The sequence below is a fragment of the Cryptotermes secundus genome, unplaced genomic scaffold (assembly GCF_002891405.2).
Source record: "Cryptotermes secundus unplaced genomic scaffold, Csec_1.0 scaffold280, whole genome shotgun sequence".
NCBI lineage: Eukaryota > Metazoa > Arthropoda > Insecta > Blattodea > Kalotermitidae > Cryptotermes > Cryptotermes secundus.
The window spans coordinates 1425349-1446299 of NW_019720566.1; the positions used below are offsets into that span (position 1 = coordinate 1425349).

At 38.4% G+C, this 20951-nt stretch overlaps 1 protein-coding gene across 6 annotated transcripts; it reads right to left on the reverse strand.

The window, feature by feature from the left end:
* Positions 1-5433: 5433 nt before the first annotated feature.
* LOC111868828 (protein TFG) lies at positions 5434-20908 on the reverse strand. Of its 6 annotated transcripts, none has more exons than XM_023859865.2 (8): positions 20818-20908; positions 20383-20480; positions 19453-19594; positions 18494-18742; positions 11907-12050; positions 10400-10618; positions 7870-8020; positions 5434-6315 (listed from the first exon to the last, which is right to left on the reverse strand). In XM_023859865.2, exons 2-8 carry the CDS (start codon positions 20461-20463, stop codon positions 6084-6086), a joined length of 1218 nt encoding a protein of 405 aa, XP_023715633.1. In that variant the 5' UTR covers positions 20464-20480; positions 20818-20908; the 3' UTR covers positions 5434-6083. The 6 variants fall into 6 exon arrangements, with proteins under 6 accessions (XP_023715633.1, XP_023715640.1, XP_023715625.1 ...); XM_023859872.2 differs by having other exon boundaries at positions 20795-20847; XM_023859857.1 differs by lacking the exon at positions 20818-20908 and adding an exon at positions 20562-20811.
* Positions 20909-20951: the final 43 nt, after the last annotated feature.

Consider the following 20951-nt stretch of genomic DNA (forward strand, 5'->3'; position numbering starts at 1 on the left):
AGCCACCATGACGACATAAATGCATCCATGCTGGCATCTATTTCTCTCTCTCTGGATATTCCTCAACAGCATCAGCTGTCACTGCCAAGTGCTCGGTCGGTAACAAAGATAGTAACTATGAAGAAAGCAGTTTTCTGGGATTTGGCACCGTGTATATGTGGTGTTAACCGACGTTTCGGAGGAACGTATCGCCTCCATCTTCAGGGTAGAAGAAAAATATATGAAATCTGCAAGCNAGCCTTTGCGTACTACGGCCCGCGAATCCGGAGCTCAGAAGACAGCAAAGAATAATTTTGTCGCCTTGAGTTTTTGTATTGCAAAGGCTCTTATTCCGTTTTTTGAAATAGTTTTAACTAACGTCACTTCGCTCACACTTATTTGGAGAAAGTTTCTCAGCAGTGTCCGTTAAAGATGAACAATTCGTCAACATCAAAATATCATCCCTTTAATAAAATGCACTGAAGCGTTATGAACCATAGCATACAAAAAACATATATACAAATGCTGAAGTTGGGCAAAACTTGAGTGAAAAGTCTTTCCCATCAGAGATATTTGAATTTAAATTTGTAACGTCTGTTCACAACTTACACCTGAAAGCTACATAGCACATAGCTTTTCAGTTATTAATAACTGCACCAGTATGATGAATCTAATGAATTTAAGATTCACTCTGTTAAGAAGATTAATATTGAATTTAATAACATACTGGCATCAAAACAACAAAATAATTGCAGAATTACGAGGAACCTTCACGTAATTTAAAGATTATATATGGGGTTTCAATTGGTGATTGGATTTATTGAACTCTTTCAGAACGTACCTAGAAATAAATACAGAGAAAGGCTAATTCACACACTCTGCAGTTTACTACAGCATGTACGAAGACTTCTCAGCCTGCTGCATCATCACTGGTTGTTCCCTGGTGACGGCTTCAATGCAGCAACTTTCTCAGCTTAAATGTTCACGTCCTTACTGAAGGGTTGCGGTTCGTGATGTTTTTCCATTCTGAGTGTTGTCCAGTCTCTTCTTCCCCCAGAATGGGCCTTATATCTTTGTCGTTCAGTTGTTTCCTTCTTGCAGTGGTTGGATCCCAGTTGGCTGCAGCTACAGCAGCAATAGCACTTACCTGCTCGATGTCTGCCCATTCCTTGACTTAGTAGCAGTGGGTCCACCCTTTTTGGCATGTTCATCACAGAAGGGCATCGGCATTGTAGGCAGTGAATCCAGCAGCCGGTTTGTCCCTCCAAGTTCTTACAGCTCATGAGCCAGGTTAATGCAGCAAACTGCTTTGGGCGAAACTTGAAAAGAGCTGTAGTGTGAGAGACCATTATACCCTACTGCCAGCTTAAAATGTTTTATGATATGCACTGTCAGCACTTTCTGCAAACAGAACGGAAAGGACAGGACAGGATTACAATATATTATTACATACTATGGTACCAAGTGCTTGGGGTGCAGTTGCGGGCTGCCTCTGTAGAGAGCACTTACGAGAAAGAGCAAAAACACTTTACTTCCATATTATTCACATTTCAGGAAACATATGAAGAACAATTCCTTAGAATGGCTAAAATGACAACAAATACCCCTACAAGTTAAAAAATTTACTGAAAATATCCAAAAACTGAAAAAATGACCAAAAAATTACTAGCAAATTTATTTTTCTGTAGCCAGCAGCTCATCTCCAGGATTTATAGTATATTTAAGGGCATCACACAGGATACAAGGAAAAAAGATGTCATCAAAATCCAGGCCCTGATAATTGATAATAAATAACATTCTGGATTACAACAGTACACAGCTCTGCCTACATATTTTAATATGATAAGGAAATGAACCATATCATGACTGAAGAATGGGTACCTCATCTAGCTTTATTACAAGTTTAATGTTGTCCTGTATGTGTTTGTGGTCCGCAGCCACAACATTAAAGAACCCTCTTCTCGAGAACGACAAGGCAGCACACATTTGGCCCCCCGTCAAGAGAAATAATAAAGAGGGATGACACGAACCAGCTTGGTTTACGAATTCCAATAGAATTGTAACTAACTAACTATAAATATTTTAAAGTATTGGAACAGCCGCTGTAGTTGTAAAGACTTTAGATTTTACAGCCAATTATATATTATTTATATTGTATGAATATATTTTCACTTTCAGAACATATACTGTAATAGTGGCTTCTAACAGTATTGATGTAAAGGTGTCCCTCTGAAGATGGTCTCTGAAAACCGAAACATGTAAGGGCATAAATAATTGAAATAAGAAAATCTTAACCAGTCACATTGGACAGAACTATTTAACTTTTTCATAATATTAGTGTGACGGACCAGAATGAAACAAATCAAATTCATTAATTTATTTGTTTTGAAATTTGTGGGGGGGGGAGACCTATGTTATACTGGAATATGGAAATGGTTACAACTGCAGACATATCTGCCTGTACATTCAAGTCATATTCTGAACTAGGCTCTTTCTGGTGCATATGTTACATTTACACAGATTAATTACATGCAATAAGAACTGGAAAATATCAGAAAGTACAAAATGTGTGACAAAATGGAGATAAAATACAGAAAATGTCGTAAAAGAGAATGGGCTATAAAACTGGCAAGGTGTTTTCATAGGAAGCATAAAACCTGGATTAACTCCTGGCTGACAAGGTTCCACTCAAACTGAAATAATACTTGTCTGTCAGATTCATGCTTCACAGTGCAATCCTTCTATGTCCACATATTAACTTTATATATGTTTACTTTCATTAACCATGGACCTCTCCTCAACTTCCAGGTTTTGTCATCCACCTTCCATTTGTGAAAATTTATTGACTAAAAAAAAACTGAATGATCATGCATGGAAGGCCACCTTCTTAAAGACATGCTCTTTAACAATAACAGAACAACATTATCTAACTTCTTGCAATTTTAGCAGCATAATGTGGGTAGTACTTATTAAAGTGACTCAACCAGGTTCAGAAGTTAAAACCAAAACACTACCTCAGGTTACAATTAATCATAATGGAATCAATTTGTGGCAACATCCCACATACTTACATGCTGTTTTGCCAGTTTAACAGACAACACTCACTCCTATGTCATTATCACATTGCGCTCATATTTATACAGCACTAGATGTCCAACCCATTTGCAAATCATCATGTGCGCTAACCAATCACATTGCTGCCAACGTCTGTATTTATACAGCACTCGCTGTCCAGTCCACCTGTGCTTCATCGCACGCGCTAGCCAATCAGCGCTCACAATCGCAATTGCAACCATCAAGCATGGTATAAAAGGCGGAGCCCAAAGCTTGCAATCGTCAGTGATCACATTCAGTTCAGAGCTATCGGTCATCATAGTCATCAGCTCTTCACTGCTACCAGACAGCTAACATAGCTGCCACAGCTCTCCAGCAACCTCGCTCTGCGACGAGGCAGGTAACGTAGCTGCCGCAGCTCTCCAGCAACCTCACTCTATGACAAGGCAACTGATGTGGTTGCTGTAAGTCTCCAGTGACCACGCTCTGTGACCAGGCAACTAACGCAGCTGCCGCAACTCCAGCAATCAACCACAGGCAGCTCTTTCTACCAAGGACTGCTTACACAACATTCATTCTGATCTACAGGCTTAACCAATCAGTCCCAGACATTCATAAACATTGATGTCACTCAGTAATAAAATCCTAGGATTATGTCTGAGCAGTAGTGAAAATAAAACTGTGTTCAAATTAACCAGAGATTAACAAGATCCCATTGGTTATTAAGGGCAAATGTTAGGTTACTAACAGCATTGCACAACGACCTTCTGGAACAGCCAATTCTGCTACCCAGACTGTGTGAAGAACAAGTCATCAGGAGGTGAACATGCTTACAGCAATAAGCAGATGGGCACACAGCCCATCATCTGCAATGCTGCAGATACTGTTTATCTTTCGTGGCTTTATGACTGCACTTGCAAAAGACTGATATAATTAACAGTATCAGTCATCTCTGCATTTCTGTTCACACAAGACAGTCACGCATGTTTCATGTCCTCACTGTCAGAACTGAACTGAAATGGTGAAATATACACTTGAACAGCAAGTTTTATGCATGATACATTAAACAGGAATAATAAAAATAGCATAAACTAAGGTTTTGATATAAGTATCCTGGTGCTCGAATCCAGCTTCATCAACAAATTTCAAATTGGTGATGTAAGCGCATTCAACTGGAGCCACATTAGAACATTCCCCTTGTTAACCCTCGACATTGTTAGCTCAGTGCACACAGATTTCAACTGCAGCAGGATAGACAGCAATCAGAAAGTTATGTCTATTGTATAAAATCAGACAAGTTTAAGCATATGAAGATGGCATAAGAACAGAATATTTTGTCACTTCTTTTGTGGGCAGTACACAACTGACTCCAAGCCCCAAAACTTACATGTTATATTGATGGTGGGCAACAGAAAGAAATTCAAAAGCCAATGTGTGTACTTGACTATACAAAGCATACGGGTGGTTTCGATGGCAGTGATCATTACTGCACAACATATTCTTTCATTCAGAAATCTCTTACATGGTCGAGAAAACTCTTTTTCCTGGTGCATGGAAGTTTGCACTATAAATTCATACATTTTGTACTGCAGTCAGAAAGAACAGATGGGCATGAAACCAATGTCATATGTCAGGTACCGATTAGCGCTTGCTGAAAATCTAGTAGGCGATGTGTGCGACCCAAGGAGGAGGTCATATCCCGGAATAGCAAACAAAGAAGAGTGACTAAATATAGCAAATCACTTTCTATACCATTATGACACAAAGAAACTGAGAGACTGCATTGGGTGCAGCAATCAGGTCAAGCGAGCCAGAAAAGAAATGTTTTTATTGTTTGCACCCTGTTGCATAAGTACAATAATATAAATTCAGCAGTTGATGGCTGAATTTGTATTATTAGTTACAAAAATTTATTTCAACTGTTAAGACCTGTACAAATAAACCGATCATGTGTCATGGGGAATGTTTCAAAGGATATCACACTCGTGAGAACTTCAAATGATTTTAATGTAGGTCCCAGAGCGTTTTGGGTTTTACTGTTTGTGTACACAGAAGAGTAAGTGACAGTTATAAGAAGGAAGGAATATGCATATACTTTGTACAAGAGAACAGCACACATTTGGTACCCGTGAAGGATCGCTACTTCTCTCCACAAACCTGTCATACACCCCTTCAAAGCAGACAATCTGTCTCTTGTATTGTACTGGTCAGTACACTTTTTGCTTTCTTCACTTCACGCCTTTGTAGCTCCAAATTTTGGGCCAAAACAGTTCAGTTAGTGGCTCTCCAGGCATTTAAATCACCTACACGCCCTGGCTGCAGAAATTTCTAATAATGTGATGACTGGAAAGGGTTCATGTTTTAAATTAGGTGTTTGAAGATACAATGATAAGTTGCAGATTGTGGCCTGCAGACTTCTATCTGTGCAGAAACCTAAAAAATTAAGTTTATTCAAATAGTCTGCACATAATGAATGAACTCATGCAAAACATCTGTGAAACAATCATACCTAGTGAGGTCAGTGAATTCTTACTAATGTCAATCTCTGTAAGAGACCTGAAGTTTGTTTAAGAGAAGAATGAAGACATTTGAACATTTATTGTGATAACTGAATTTTTCTGAACAATATTTTTACTTCAATATATTCATATCTGTGTTCATAATGCGTGGCATATTAGTTGCCTACTACGTTTTCTCAAGAGATGACATGGTTCGGCAAACAAGCTGACGATAATAGTTCTTCATAAAGGGCTGTAAGTTTTCAGCACTTTGCAAGGTTAGCTATGTTTTATATGCACAGAATTTACAACCTGTATAATCATCAGCATCCATAACTCATGATAAACATGGTAATTAGCACCGAATGACAATCTTCTTCACTTTACTACTATATAATGAGAAACTGGAGCAATAAAACTTGAATATAAAAGAATTTCACCACACAATAGATACCTTACTGAAATACAAATATACTACAAAGCACTCTGACAACAGTTATGAATGTAGCTCTCGTGGTAATTTAGTGCTTCCATTTATGAAGCTCAGACATCTCATTGGTATCCAGGCTGCGACGGAGGTCGACTGTAGGAAGCACCCTTGCTGTAGGGATTACCAGTAGTGGGGGGTTGTGACTGCTGTGTAGTAGGAAAACGCGGAGGTGGGAAGCCACTCTGTTGAGGGTTATAGTCTTGAGGGTAGCTCTGTGGTTGAGTTGGCTGAGATGGGTTGCTTGGTCGGTAACCAGCAGGTGATGTGCCACCCTTCTGAGGACCAGGAGGATAACTGAAAAAATTGAACATTAATATCTCATATCGAATGATGCCATGCCTGAAAGTGAGAACAGCCTAGCACATTACTTTTCAGAGTTTCAGGAAAAAGTAGGGCTTATGACTTTCAGAATTAACACCATCAAACCTAATTTCATCTTCCTGAGTAGGATGTTTTCATGTAACATACAAATGTCCTACACTAACTCCATGGAATTGAGCCCTTCTTGAGAAACCGCCAATTGTGCAGCCACTCAAGAATTTCTCAACATTTAATGGAACCCACAGGTTCACCACTGTGTCCACAAGAGCCCTCCTTCAGTCTGTATCCTAAAGCACATCAATCTAGTCAATATCACCCCTCCCTATTTCTCTCTCTAAGATCCATTTTAATATTATCCTTCCACCCACATCTATGTCTTCCTAGTGGTCTCTTTCTTTCTGGTTTTCCAAACAATATCCTATATGCAAATCTCTTCTCCTGATTCGTGCCACATGCCCTACCTATCACATTCTCCTTTACTTTATCATTCTACGTATATTTATATTTGGAGAAGTGTATAAGTTATGAAGCTCCTCATTAGTTTTCTCCAACCTCCCATCACTTCATCTCTCTTCTGTCTAAATATTCTCCTCAAACACCCTCAGTCTATGTACCTCCCGTAACGTCACAGACCAAGTTTCACACCTATACGGAATCACATGAAAAATTAGAGTTTTGCATATTGTAATTCTTATGCTTTCAGACAGCAGACGAGAAGATAAAAATGTTCTGGACTGAATGGTAGTGAGCAATACCCAAATTCAATCCCCTCTTAACTTTGTCCTGAATCAGGTTTTGATTTGTTATAATTGTTTCCAAATATCTGAACTGTGTCATATTTTCAAAACATCTATTACCTATCTTTATGTCATGATTTTGATCTGCATTCTGGTGACAAGACAACACACACCTAGTTTCCTCTATTTACTTCTAGAAGAATCTCCTTACAAGGGTCAATTAAATTTGTGTTTTTCTTTGTGATATCTATATTATCACCCAGTAGATCCACATCATCAGCACAGATCAACAGCTCATGTGGCCTGTTCAGTCTCACCTCGTTTTCCTGGACCTTTCTAATGGCATATTCTAGAGCAAAGTTTAAAGGCAATGGTGATAAAGCATCTCCCTGTTTTAGACCACTTATGATAGGATATCTATCAGACAAATGTTTACATATACAACCTTTGCTATAGGTTATAAAAGTCATACAATAAGAGTTAAATAGAATCTAAGTTTTTATATTTAGCTTCCAAAATTTGCAACCTACAGTGCTTTAACACCACTACCTTTATCCTTCCCAGACTTCAGCTCAGCTGGCACATTAGAGATTCTAGCGAAACAGAACTTTATATTTATTCCTTTTCTGGGTTGGTGGTTAATACTGATATAGATCTTGCAACATAATTTTTAACAAGCATGCTGTAAGTTTCAGGAAATTAAAGTTTCATACAATTATAATGTTACTGCAAGAAAGTGAAGCATCTGTTAAGTGAGATGCAATCTGACAGTATAAGGCATGCAAGTTACCCTTGTTGTACTGGTGGGTAAGTCTGATATGGTGCAGTTGTGAAGCTAGGCTGACACAGTGACGGCTGCCCATGCACCATCATGCCAGGGTTTTGCTGTCCCATAACTTGTCCACTCAAGTACATTGGCTGCACAGGATATCCAGGATATCCTGTAAAAGTAACTTATATTCAATCTTGTTTACACCATAACCTTCGTAGATATATGATTCAGCATTCATTGTACTTGTGTGGATACAATGTAACTATGCTTGCATAAGAAATATGAGCACAAAATTTTACTAATAATATGACTATGTGAAACAGTGGTATGTAACCAAAGCGAATATATATGTAAAAAAAAGTTTTCCTTGTTTTAGTATTTGAAAAAGCCAGTAATCTTAAACTGCATACTATGAAAACGCTGTTCTGACATGAACATTCATATATTATGAAGAACGCAAAGAAATCAACCTAGCGTAGGCTCAGAATGTAGCAGCTTGTTGCAGCAAACAAGAGGCTTGCACTGTATACCTGCTATCCTATTTAAGTAATTTAATCATGCAGTCTTTCTTTGGCAAACAGTTATTATGCAGCAGATTAAAAAGTGCTTCTTCTTGTAAATCCTTAAGGTTTGTCCTCACCATAAAAGCCTTCCATAGGAACCAATCTTGAGTTACTTCAATCTAGTTCACATCCTTCCAATCTATCTCTCCACAGCCAAAATTAATATGAAAACTGTTTGGAAAGTAACCTCCAATGAGGATTTTATATCAAATAACCACATGAGGGAGAGTCAGTAAATAAGTCATAAATGTATACAAAATGTAAAACATGTGATATTGAAACCTGGAACAAACACTTATTTCTCAACATATCCTCCAGCAACATTGATACACTTGTAAGATTTGAGGCTTTCACGGCGGTGACTATGAAGAAAGCAGTCTTCTGGGATTTGGCACCGTGTATAAGTGGTGTTAACCGACGTTCCTCCGAAACGNCTGAAACCTGGAACAAACACTTATTTCTCAACACATCCTCCACCAACATTGACACACTTGTCCCACTGCTTTACCAGTACGCTGAAAAGTCTTTTGACCGCTGTCTCAGTCACTTCCACACAACTATTTTATTATCTGAAACTTCTGAATGTCCATCACAGAATTCCTTGATCCAGCTGTGAACTGCTTTATGCAACAAATACTTCCCACCATAAACCGGAAACATTTGTTAATGAATATCCTTTGCATTGAGTCCTGCGCCCCCCCAAAAAAAAGGCACAACAGAATGCTTCTCCTCAAACACGATGACCATTTTGAATATGGAAACCAGCCTCTGAATATGCACAGGTGCATCTGCTAGCTAGATTGTCATGAAGTTGGACTGTGCTGCTACCTAATGATACAGACAGAAAAACTATTACGTCCATTCCAGCTGTTCTACTTCCATTTTGACCTATTTACTTACTCTCCCTCATACTTAAGCTACTTCTCAATGTAGTCACCACCAGAATTGAGGCACTTATATTGAGGAATAAGTTTTTGTATGCCTGTGTCAAAGAAAACTGCCGCCTGTGAGCTTAAGCCACATTTTGATACCTTCCATCAATTACTCATTATTACTGAAGCGCTGTGATCCCAACCAGTTACTGAGGTAGGTAAACAGGTGGTAGTTGCTTGGAGCGAGATCAGGGCTCTAAGGAGGTTGGTCAAACAACTCCCCAGTTGAAATGCTCCAGCAGTTCCTTCACTCATTACAATTTGGCCATAAACTGCACACAATTCACAATGGATTTCCATAGCACTGTTTTTAGCATGAATAAAGCAAATAACGGCTCAAATTTAGCAGCTGGTAAGGTTATCAATCACAAGACACATCATATTTAACTCTGCAGAGACAATAACAAATTTTAGCTGACAAGTTATGTATTGAAGAAAGTCGTCTTCTGGGTTTAGGCGCCGTGTATTCTTTGTTTTGACCTAAACCCAGAAGACGACTTTCTTCATAGTCATCGCCGTGAAAACCTCAAAACTTACAAGTTATGTATTGGTTTACAAGGCAATAAGTCATGTGACACTAACTTCCATGTGCAAGCTCTCCCTTGCTCCTACATTAGTTGTCTAAAATAAACGGAGGTTACTTTCCAAATATCCCTCATATTATTCTTCCAGTTATGCCTATGTTTCCTGCACAGTATCTTCCAGTGACATTTACCAACCAAAATTTTGTTGGAATTTACTGTTTTCCACATGAACGCCACATGATCTGGTGATCACAACCTCGAATTAATGACTAGCAATACTAGATAAGAGCATAAACTGTAAAGTTCCTCATTATGCAAATCTCTCTACTTTCTTTTCACTTCATGGCTCATAAGAGTGAAGCTTCAATGAAAGAGAAGTGATGAAAGCAGAATTCAAGCAGTGATTTATACAGGAATAAAATGTGGTTGAACATCACATATTTTATTTTCACAGTGAGCTCTGTCCATGAGAAGTAATGGCAACATTTGAGTAACTGCTACATTAAATTTCTGCCAGATGTTACATTACCTTGCTGTTGGTAAGGTTGCCCAGATTGAGGTGGTGGCTGTTGTTCAGAAGGTTGATAACCTTGTGAAGTAGGAATCTGTTGCTGCTGTGGAGGTTGTTGAGATGATGACGCTGGTGGCTGCTGCTGTCCACCAGACTCAAACCCTGAAGAGACTTGTCGTGAGCCTGAACTGCCAATGCTGTCAGGTGTACTACCCCGCCCAGTTTCAGAAACAGTAGCTTAAATATACAAACATAACACATGCATTAATTTTTATGTGAAAAAATGAATGATGTTAAATGTCAGTTTTGAAACTGACCATAGGTCGAATTCAACCACTCTTTTCTGTTGTGGTTTCTCAGGACTTCTATGTTCATTCCTGGGTCCAGGCACCATACTTTGTTGTCACTTCTAAACTTTTCAAGAAACACTGCAATTTCTGTTAATTACACACACCTCCTTCTGGAATAAAGGCAGCAGTCTTAAAAAGGGTCTTTGGTCTCTAAATGCTGCTTTCTATCCTTACCTTCAGATCCATCAAACAGAACATCAAAACCTTCTACTGTCACAATCCTGGTACTACAAATGCAGGAATCAGGTTTGCTATCTGTCATTTCATGCCGAGGATGGAGATTGCTAATTTCTCCATAATGGTGGCAAATTAGCATTATCACAGTACATTGTCACCACGGATAAATGGAAGCATGAGTCTGAACATTTCCTCATTAAAAAACACTTTTGAGAATGGTGGGTATTTAAATGTCTCATGACCATGTATGTGGTGGAGCATTAAATACCAGCATATTGTGGCCTATAGACCTATTACTAAGTGGTGACTCTGTAAACAGCAATTTTTTCTGGGCAAGAGCTCGATAAACGTTTCCATTGCCATCAGCAGAGCACTAATATCTGAAGTTGGTTGTTAGGACATGCAGTCCTTGGGCCATAAGGGCATGAGGAAAAGACCTTGCTAAAAGACTATAACCAGTCAACACGTAGTGGGGTTGTAAGACAGGAATCGGCCAGCAAGCACCAGAGCTGTTGAACATGGAAGCTGAAGAATCTATGGGTTGGGAGTGTTACCAGGTGACAACTGATATAGATACAGCAGACTGACAATTCTTAGTGCATGCTGTAGTATTATGCTAAGTGTTTAGACCTGTGAAACTCTTATAATTAATTGTAGTTATGGTTTGTAGAAGTCAAATTCAATTACTGATCAAAACCCCATCTCTAGTCACTCAACATGTGACAACATATTACCATTACATGAGTATAACTACATAATTCTTCTGAATATAACAACTTGTTCCTCTTTTAACTTTTTGGTGATGAAAAGAAGCAAACAGGCAAGGAAGAAAGAAAACTGATCCAATTAAAAGCATGGACTTCACTACAGATGCTTATTCAAAAGTATTGCAAAATGTCACAGACAATGGAGAAAAGACAGAGTGATTGTGACCCACATAACAGACCCCGTCACCTTCACGTATGTCTCAGGAAGAGGAGCTCAATATCCTACATTACCTTCAGGCTGAGCCTCCTCTATTACATTGCCAGATCCAACCGTCTCTCCACTGTGGTTCCTCTTCAGCCGTGCCTGTTCCTGCAGAGGGTCAAACTCCCTAGAACTCAATTTTGATGCAACACTATTTCTCTCTGCTACTCCATCTGTAATACAGGGATGCATGAGTAAACAATCTGCTTGGTGCATAAAATAGTGTGACATAATACCTGAAAGCTGCAATAGTGGAGTCAGTGCCCACTGCTAGACAATGGCTGAGTAATCATGTTTCTGCAGCAATGTCACAACAAATAGCAGAGAAGACATCGTTGCCTATGTAGCAAGTGCAAAAACATTCCCGACATGGTCAACACTGGAACTTCAGCTGCTTACTAGTGAGTGTTTTAACAAGACCGTTTCCTAAGAATGGATTAGTGACACTGAATTTCCTCGGATACCAGAAACAGAACTCTTCAAGGAGGTGATTCCTATCCCAGCCACCTAGCATGGATAAAAGGAGGCCAGTTGAGAAGCCATCAGAAGTGATTCGGTGTGCTTTTGAGAGACAGACACTGTTCAAGCAAGTATAACAAGTCTGAGAGAGTAAGAATATAAGAGACTATAGACTCTTCAAGATTCATCATGTTACATAGCAAGCAGGCTTTGAAGACTTTGTTTTGTGTCTTATAGTTAAAGTAATCTGAAACTGTTACAATTAATTGCAGTTATGAATTGTGAATATCCAATAAATCAGCTCGCCAATCCAAACCCCATCTACAAGTTACTAATACATGACAACTGCAACAAAATCTTAACTGAAAGAAAGCAGTCTTCTGGGATTTGGCACTGTGTATATGTGGTGTTAACCGATGTTTCGGAGGAACGTATCGCCTCCATCAGACTGTCTGCCTTTACCGGTTCTCACGGTCTCTTCGCTTGCAGATTTCTTATATTTTTTCTTCTACCCTGAAGATGGAGGCGATACATTCCTCCGAAACGTCGGTTAACACCACATATACACGGTGCCAAATCCCAGAAGACTGCTTTCTTCACAGTCACCGCTGTGAAAGCCTCAAATCTTAAAATCTTAACTGTTTCCACTCTATGTCAACATTTCAGATTCACAATACTAGCTTGTTGGTAAACAAACTGCTAACTTGACAAAGTTTCTGTATTCAACTGTTGTCTGTTGGTACAAGTCTCAAACCTTCAGACATTCTTATGGGTGTAATTCTCCTGTCACAATGGACAGAAGTCAGTTACCACAAATTTCAGAGCAGAGAGGGTGACAATGTTCATATAAGCACAGCCCCCCACCCCGCAATTCCTTCTGGACTACAAAATTTTCCTGTTATGTTGCTGCACTATATTCTGCCTGTATTTTAAATGCTGGATGCTGCTCTCAATAAAGACTTGGTTTAACACTTTCCCAACTGAATGATAACATCAATGAAAAATCAGTGCAAAGACACTGCACATACTTCCTCATGTACAACTGACCTTGGCCATGGTACCTTGAACAAAACTGTCACTACTCAGTACACCAGTGCTGGCTGCTGAACTCCAAAAAGCAATTAAATCCATCGGACCAGTACAGCCAGTTTCAAGAAAACTGACATTTCACATTTTGGCCCCTAGTGTGTGTACCATTATTTTCCTATGCAGTTTTAATTAAGAATACAATTTCCATAAACTTCTGAAGCCCAATCAAAATCATTACAGTTTCCTTTGGGAAAAATCACTATTTTGTGCTTTGGGGCCCATCTCAGAGGCCTCTATTTTTGGAGCCAGAATGTTCAAATTCAATGGGCACAAACCCAGGACTGATACACTCTTGAATATCATAATATGAAATACGAGTGAAATCTATATTATATTTAAGCATCCTGTTACGTTCCACACTTCTATATGTATAATACAAACCCCGTCATAAATGAAACACTCTTTTATTGCAGTTCTTGTCCCCCTTCTTTCACAGTACATGTTTCGGCCACACCTGGCCATCATCAGGTGTATTTTACTTCACTTAGCTGTCACACTGCACTCAATATTAACATTTAAACTCCAGATTTCCAATGGTTCATTGTTCTGTTGCCAATCAGCACCCGATATGCCAGAACTCCATCGGTTTTGTCAATTATGTTTAAAATCTTTATTAATATTGACTCTTCGATTGGTTTAAAATTTTAAATTCTCAATTTAGCTTTAGTATTTAAAATTTAACTTTAGATTTAAAATCAAAATCACAGAGATACCTGCTCTATGCTTATATGTGCTGCAGCAGCTACCTCTTGCTTTCAGCACAACTCGCGTGTTATCTGTAATACACAAATATTCATGTTACTGTCTTATGTTCTTACATTATTCCTGTATGCAGTATTTTATACTGTTATGTGTACTTACTCTGTGCAGGTTCTCTGTGTACGTGCCACTGCTTTTCTTTAATACGTTTGCTGTCTGGTGTGTTGTGTGCTGTGTTTTTATGTTGTTGAGTGTGGAAGGGGAATGGGTAGTGGGGGGAGTGGGGTGTACCGTTAGTTGGTATAGATCTCGTGTATTGTTTGAAATATGGGATTGTGTGTATCCATGTATATTTAACACTAGATGTAAGGAGCATATACATGATATTAGAAATAATAATAGCAATTCTGGATACTCAAATCACATACTAAACACGGGACATACATATGGAACAATAACAGACATAATGGAAGTTATAACAACAGGGAAGAAAGGTAGACATTTGAATACACTAGAAAAATACCATATATATAAGCTAAGTAAGAAGGGCCTGCACATGAATGACACATACATAGATACACACAATCGCATATTTCAAACAATACACGAGATCTATACCAACTAACGGTACACCCCACTCCCCCCACTACCCATTCCCCTTCCACACTCAACAACATAAAAACACAGCACACAACACACCAGACAGCAAACGTATTAAAGAAAAGCAGTGGCACGCACACAGAGAACCTGCACAGAGTAAGTACACATAACAGTATAAAATACTGCATACAGGAATAATGTAAGAACATAAGACAGTAACATGAATATTTGTGTATTACAGATAACACGCGAGTTGTGCTGAAAGCAAGAGGTAGCTGCTGCAGCACATATAAGCATAGAGCAGGTATCTCTGTGATTTTGATTTTAAATCTAAAGTTAAATTTTAAATACTAAAGCTAAATTGAGAATTTAAAATTTTAAACCAATCGAAGAGTCAATATTAATAAAGATTTTAAACATAATTGACAAAACCGACAAGGGGAATTCTGGAATATCGGGTGCTGATTGGCAACAGAACAATGAACAATTGGAACTCTGGAGTTTAAATGTTAATATTGAGTGTAACGTGACAGCTACATGAAGTAAAATACACCTGATGGCCAGTTGTGGCTGAAACATGTAGTGTGAAAGAAGGGGGACAAGAACTACAATAAAAAAGTGTTGCATTTATGATGGAGTTTGTATTATACAACCATTCATGCACATCCATACATACAGACAGCACACCAAAAGACACTTTTTCATAATCAACAGTGCTGAAAATGTGTAAATTTGTCAACACCTCAAGATCGATCTTTTCATGATCACAATAATTTTTCAGATATACTACATACTGGAAAGAAATGGGAGAAAACAGCTGCAGACTATTTTGAAGTCCTGGAGATACAGAAGTAACAACAAAAATCCTTCATTCAGTAGATATCTCTACAGAGCAGTGGTCAGCACATACTATTCTGCACAACAAGACTGCATAATATGAAACTTCCTCTACATGTATGTATGTTCACCACTAGTGAACATCACATCTGTCAAACAATAACATGGCCTTCTTTTATGGTAGAATTTTTTTTTTTTTGNACATTCTTCGTATTATCAACGTCTACATCGTTGATATATGTCTGGTATGTAGATTATGTTGCACACGTCAAATTTGTTATTCTTGTAGTAGCACTCTAAAAATCTTTAGTTATGATGTTTTAAAACCTTTTAAAATTTTTCACTAAATTTTAAATTTAAAATTTAAAATTCTTAGGGTTACTCGCCCTATGTCTAAGTGCTGGAGCGGCTAGTTCTTGTTTTCACACTGTACAGGTGTTATTTAATGTAGTCTTCTTGTTGGGTGCTGCTGCTTGTCTGTACTATGTAGTAGTAGTGTCTCCTAGCAAATGAATGCGTTATATTTATGCAGCTCCCAGACTCTGCAGTTTATGGATTTTAGGTGTGTCTCAGAATGTGTACCAGCATCCTAACGTAGCATGACATTACACAGAACTTCCATGTTGAAGGAATATACTGCTTTTTTCAGGTAAAATGATCATGACATTTGACTTCTTATGGTATCTTCCCCTAAAAAAACACACATGAACACATGCAATTGTAAATACATTACCATTCATGCAGGGTCTCATTACTTCCAATTATTTTAAAACAGGAACTTCTTCCAAAAAACCATTACAAATATTAATATGACTTAACAATTACTTTATCATCGTGCTTTTACATTTTTATTCATCTAAATAACACTGCTTCAGGAGAATATACAGATACAACTTTCTGGAAGCTAGTTTGAATAATGTCATTTCCTTTTAGCGCAATAAACTAATTTACACCAATTTCAAGTAACAGAACTCACTTCAATGCACAGCGATTCTTGGCCCCACAAGAGAGGCAGAGAAGAGGAAACAGATTACTGTGTACGTTTGTGGAGGAAGAATGAGAGGGGAGAAGGGAAAATTATATTAAATTTATGTGATTTCACCCTCTGTTACCATTTTTTAACACAACCATCACATAAATTGGGTAATACCTATACAAAGAACTCCAAAGTGTCTATTTCAGAGTCATATTCAGAGGGGAGAGTGTTGTCTTAAACAATCTCTGAAATGTCTGATATGAAATGCAAAGAATTTAGTTTGATAAAATTATAAAAAAGGTAAACTTATCCCTGTAACTCGCCATTGAGGCCCATAGGGTTGTGAGACATCAAGGCTCTCACATCTTCTAGACCAGGGGTCTCCAAACTTTTCGAACCGTGGGCCATATTAGGTAATTTAGCACTTTCAACGGGCCGGATAAAATGAGAAATTAATAACTCTAGGTATATGAGTTTTATTGAAAGCACAGAATTTCATAAACTAAATACAAAGTACGTGAGAATAAATTATCGTATATTAATGACATCAGACAGTAGCAGCAAATGCTCATATTTTCATCACAAAGTATAATAAAACAATTAATGTGAATGATGGAAATCTTTTTGCATTCTTAAAATCTGATTAAATTGAGGTTCAAATTTTGAGACGCTAATCACAAGTAGCAACTTTAAATGTTCATCGAATAAATTTACCCTGTATTTTGACTTGATGTACTTCATCTGGGAAAAAGTTTGTTCACACAGATATGTCCCAAAAATGGAGACAAATTTACAAGCAAATTTCTTTAAATTTGGAAATTGGTCAGAGTTCAGAAATTTATAAAATTCGATCAAATTTCCTTTCTTGTATTTGTCTTTAATATGATAATTTTCCTGAAGTTCAATAATTTCCATCTGAATTTGACTTGGGACATCTGCAGCATCACAGTCAAACGGATTTTGAAACAATCTAATTTCCTGAGCACTGGAATCCAAATCAGGAAATTGCTTCCAAAATTCTTTCAAATCTGAAATGACTAAATTTGCAAACGAGGAAGGAAATTCTGCTTGACCCTTTTTATGCAACTCTGCACAGTATAGCATATGAACAAAGTTACAATTTTTCGCTTGCCTTTCCAGAAGTATCAACTTTGCTCTGAATGCCTTGATAAGTGCAAATAAATCACAGACTAAGTTATTTTCACCCTGCAACTTTAAATTCAAATTGTTCATATGGTTCACCAGATGAGCAAAAAATTCTAATTTCCAAAGCCACTCAGTATCTGATAAAGGTGGTTTGTGATGGTTTTTCTCGGTAAGAAATATATCAATTTCATTCCTGACCTGAAAGAAGCGTGAAAGAACCTTTCCACAGCTAAGCCATCGAACAGCAGTATAATATGTCACGTCAATAGGCTCGGAATCACATTTACCAGCACTCATTGGAAAATTAGCTCAATTGGCGCATTTCTGCACAATTCTTTCGTGGGCCGGATAAAATCACATTGCGGGCCATAGTTTCGAGACCCTTGTTCTAGACAATCAGCTCACAGCTGGTGGTGAGGCTGTCAGCCTTACATGTTGGTCACTCTTTAACCCCAGGAAGATTCCTGGTACTCATTTCTGTGAGAGGCTGAGTCGGCCCCAGGGGCACAGTGCAGCTGGAAGGATTAGGTAAATTGAAAATTCAATGACCACAATTGGAATCAAATCCACAACCTTCGTAGAGAAGTGGCCAATATTCATGTTCAGGACAAAACTGATCTGTAAAGAATGTTATAAAATGTTACTCTTAATTAATCTGCCCACATACACTATTGATCCATAGTAATATTTATAAGATGGAGATTCAACCATTTTGAAGTGTCTTTATTGCAGGAAAAACACATTAATGACTATACTACATCCATATGCAACATGGTGTTGACTTTGGGAATAATAAAACTCTGGACTCACTACGGTTCTCTGCAGTGGAGCTGCTCACTTCCACAGCTCGAGGTTCTATGGAGTCCAAAAGATGGTTCACTTGGTCACGAATGCGCTGGAGTTCACGTCGGATGTGATGTACTTGCACAGGTTGCAAGCTCTGGTTGCGCTGATTTGTTTTATCCTCTCCCCCAACCAGAATCTGAAGCTTTAGAATGCGACTGTACTGAACAGCAAATGCCAGGTCCGAGCTGTCGAAAATGGTGATCAGGTCTCCATCTATCACAACACAGCATTCAGACTGTATCTTCTGTTTCAAGAATGTCTAAAGTAATAGAGACCACTGTATCACCTAGCTATTGGTTTAAGTGACAAAATTAAAAATTCTCATTACTACTGTCTATTTTAGTATTGCACACAAAAATTGACGCATTTGCTATATAAGTATCCAATCTCGTCCAATGACAGTTTAAGTTTATTTATAATACTGCAGTTATGGTTTTTGTTCTTCCTAGTATCTGCTGACAATGGCGCAGAAATTCACTTATAAAGCAGCAGTAGTTCCATTTACTCCCACTGTAGGATAAAAACAGTTATCAGCAGAAATGATCTACACATCTGAACTCTGATTCACATTAAAAGCCCTGTGCCTCCAATATCAAAATTACAGCATGCAGTCCTGGTTCTCATACTTTGGCTGCACTGCTTCACACTCTGAAAATGCCAAATGATGCAGCAAAGGCTGGAGACCCAAGGCTCCATACAGACAATCAAGAAAGCCTTTATGTAATAACATTTTCAAAGTCATGATTTTGTCAGAAGTGAAAGACGTGGAAGGGATGAGGAAAATCTGGAATGTAATATGGCCAATCTAGAACATCAAACCTTTGGCATTGGAGTCCAGAAATTCACTATTTGATTGCAAGGTCCTCTCACTGCTTACTCCTCTCACACAAACCTGCATCAGTTGCATTAATTGTGTCACTTACCTTCATCCTTATATTTAATTGTAATTTCATCAGAACTGCTGAGCTTCCCTCTGAATACCCTCTGCATCATTAGTACCAACTCATCATATGTTATTGCTTCATTGTGTATTGGAATACGCCGAACATCGTCGCCCAGCTGGGCCTGTAAATGACACACACATACATACACCGCAATCACCACTCTTTCCTTGCAAGGGAGCCAACTGACCTAATGAAGCAGGTTCTACTATGCTTCCATAATCTGATTTTGTACTACATGTATTCTAAAACACAAAATCCACGTTTTCCCAATTTATTTCTGTCCTAACTGCTTGGACATGGCATTGTCATGGCAAATTTGCTACTTGCAGATTCATAATTACTATCACTCTTGACAAAAATGGATCCCTTTTTATAACAACAAAACCTACTGGAAATGTGTGCTCTGCTGACTGTTGCATTTTCAAATGCTACGTATTTGCATCAACTAGTAAGTCTTGGTCACAACAGCTCTTCACAGTTTCTGATACAAGTTGTCAGAAGGCTATTGCTAATGTAACAGCAGTGCTGTTTGTGTGTGTGTGTGTGTGTGTGTGTGNATCCTTCCTGCCGCATTATGGCCCTAAGGTAGACTCGGCCTCTAGCAGAATTGAGTACCTAAATCTTCCTGGAGGGTAAAGGGAGGCCGGTGTATAAGGCTGACAACCTCACTGTCATCTGTGAGCTGAATGTAGAAAAAGTGGGTGCCTTGATGTCTCACAACCCTATGGGCCTCCACGGCCTGTTGCAGGGATAGTTTTACCTTTTTATTTTATCTTTATATGCCACTTATTCGGACACTTCAAGCACTGAATAGATTTCACATACATATGCCAAAATTATGCTGTTGCTACTATGAAAAAATATATAACACATTAACAGCGATAAAGGAAACATACGCATTAAATGTACCTTAATTATTAGCTTTCCACTCAAATCTAGTTGTGGATATGCCGGCTCTTCAACTCCACCCTTTGGAAACGTGGAATTCATTCTTCCAAGGTAGAAATCTACAAAAAGATTTCACTGCTTAATCACAATTCTGACCTGAAATTTCAATCAACTTAATTCAATAAATACTGGCTTCTGACTTGTGAATGCAGGAAGGTTAACAGGCTATTGATGCATAATAATTCAAAAAGAAACTGGCCACAAGACTTCAAATCACGTCGACTGCGTAAGAGATGGTCGATCTATATTCCATGAGTACTAGAATTCAATATTGGCTCAATCACTTGCTCTTTTAACAACCGTACCAGCAGAATGCGACTTTTTGGCTGTTTTGTTCGAGGATAAGACTCAACTGCGAACTAATTGAACTAACCATTAAACCTATAAACTACCTACACTATATCACGCGTTACAATTACACGATATTCACCACGATGACCACGACACCGGCAGAAAAAGTGGTCAGCAAAGATGACACACCTCTCAGCTATACACTACACGCTCAGTGCCCTCAGTGCACACTCAGCAGC

Bases quoted from the DNA above. Each gene is read 5' to 3' on its own strand.
- LOC111868828 (XM_023859865.2), bottom strand. From the start codon at position 20,463: ATGAATTCCACGTTTCCAAAGGGTGGAGTTGAAGAGCCGGCATATCCA. The intron at 19,595-20,382 runs GTACATTTAATG...TGTCATTTACAG, and splicing joins GTGGAAAGCTAATAATTAAG to GCCCAGCTGGGCGACGATGT. The intron at 6,316-7,869 runs GTAACTTGCATG...CAATTTTTTCAG, and splicing joins TACCCACCAGTACAACAAGG to TTATCCTCCTGGTCCTCAGA.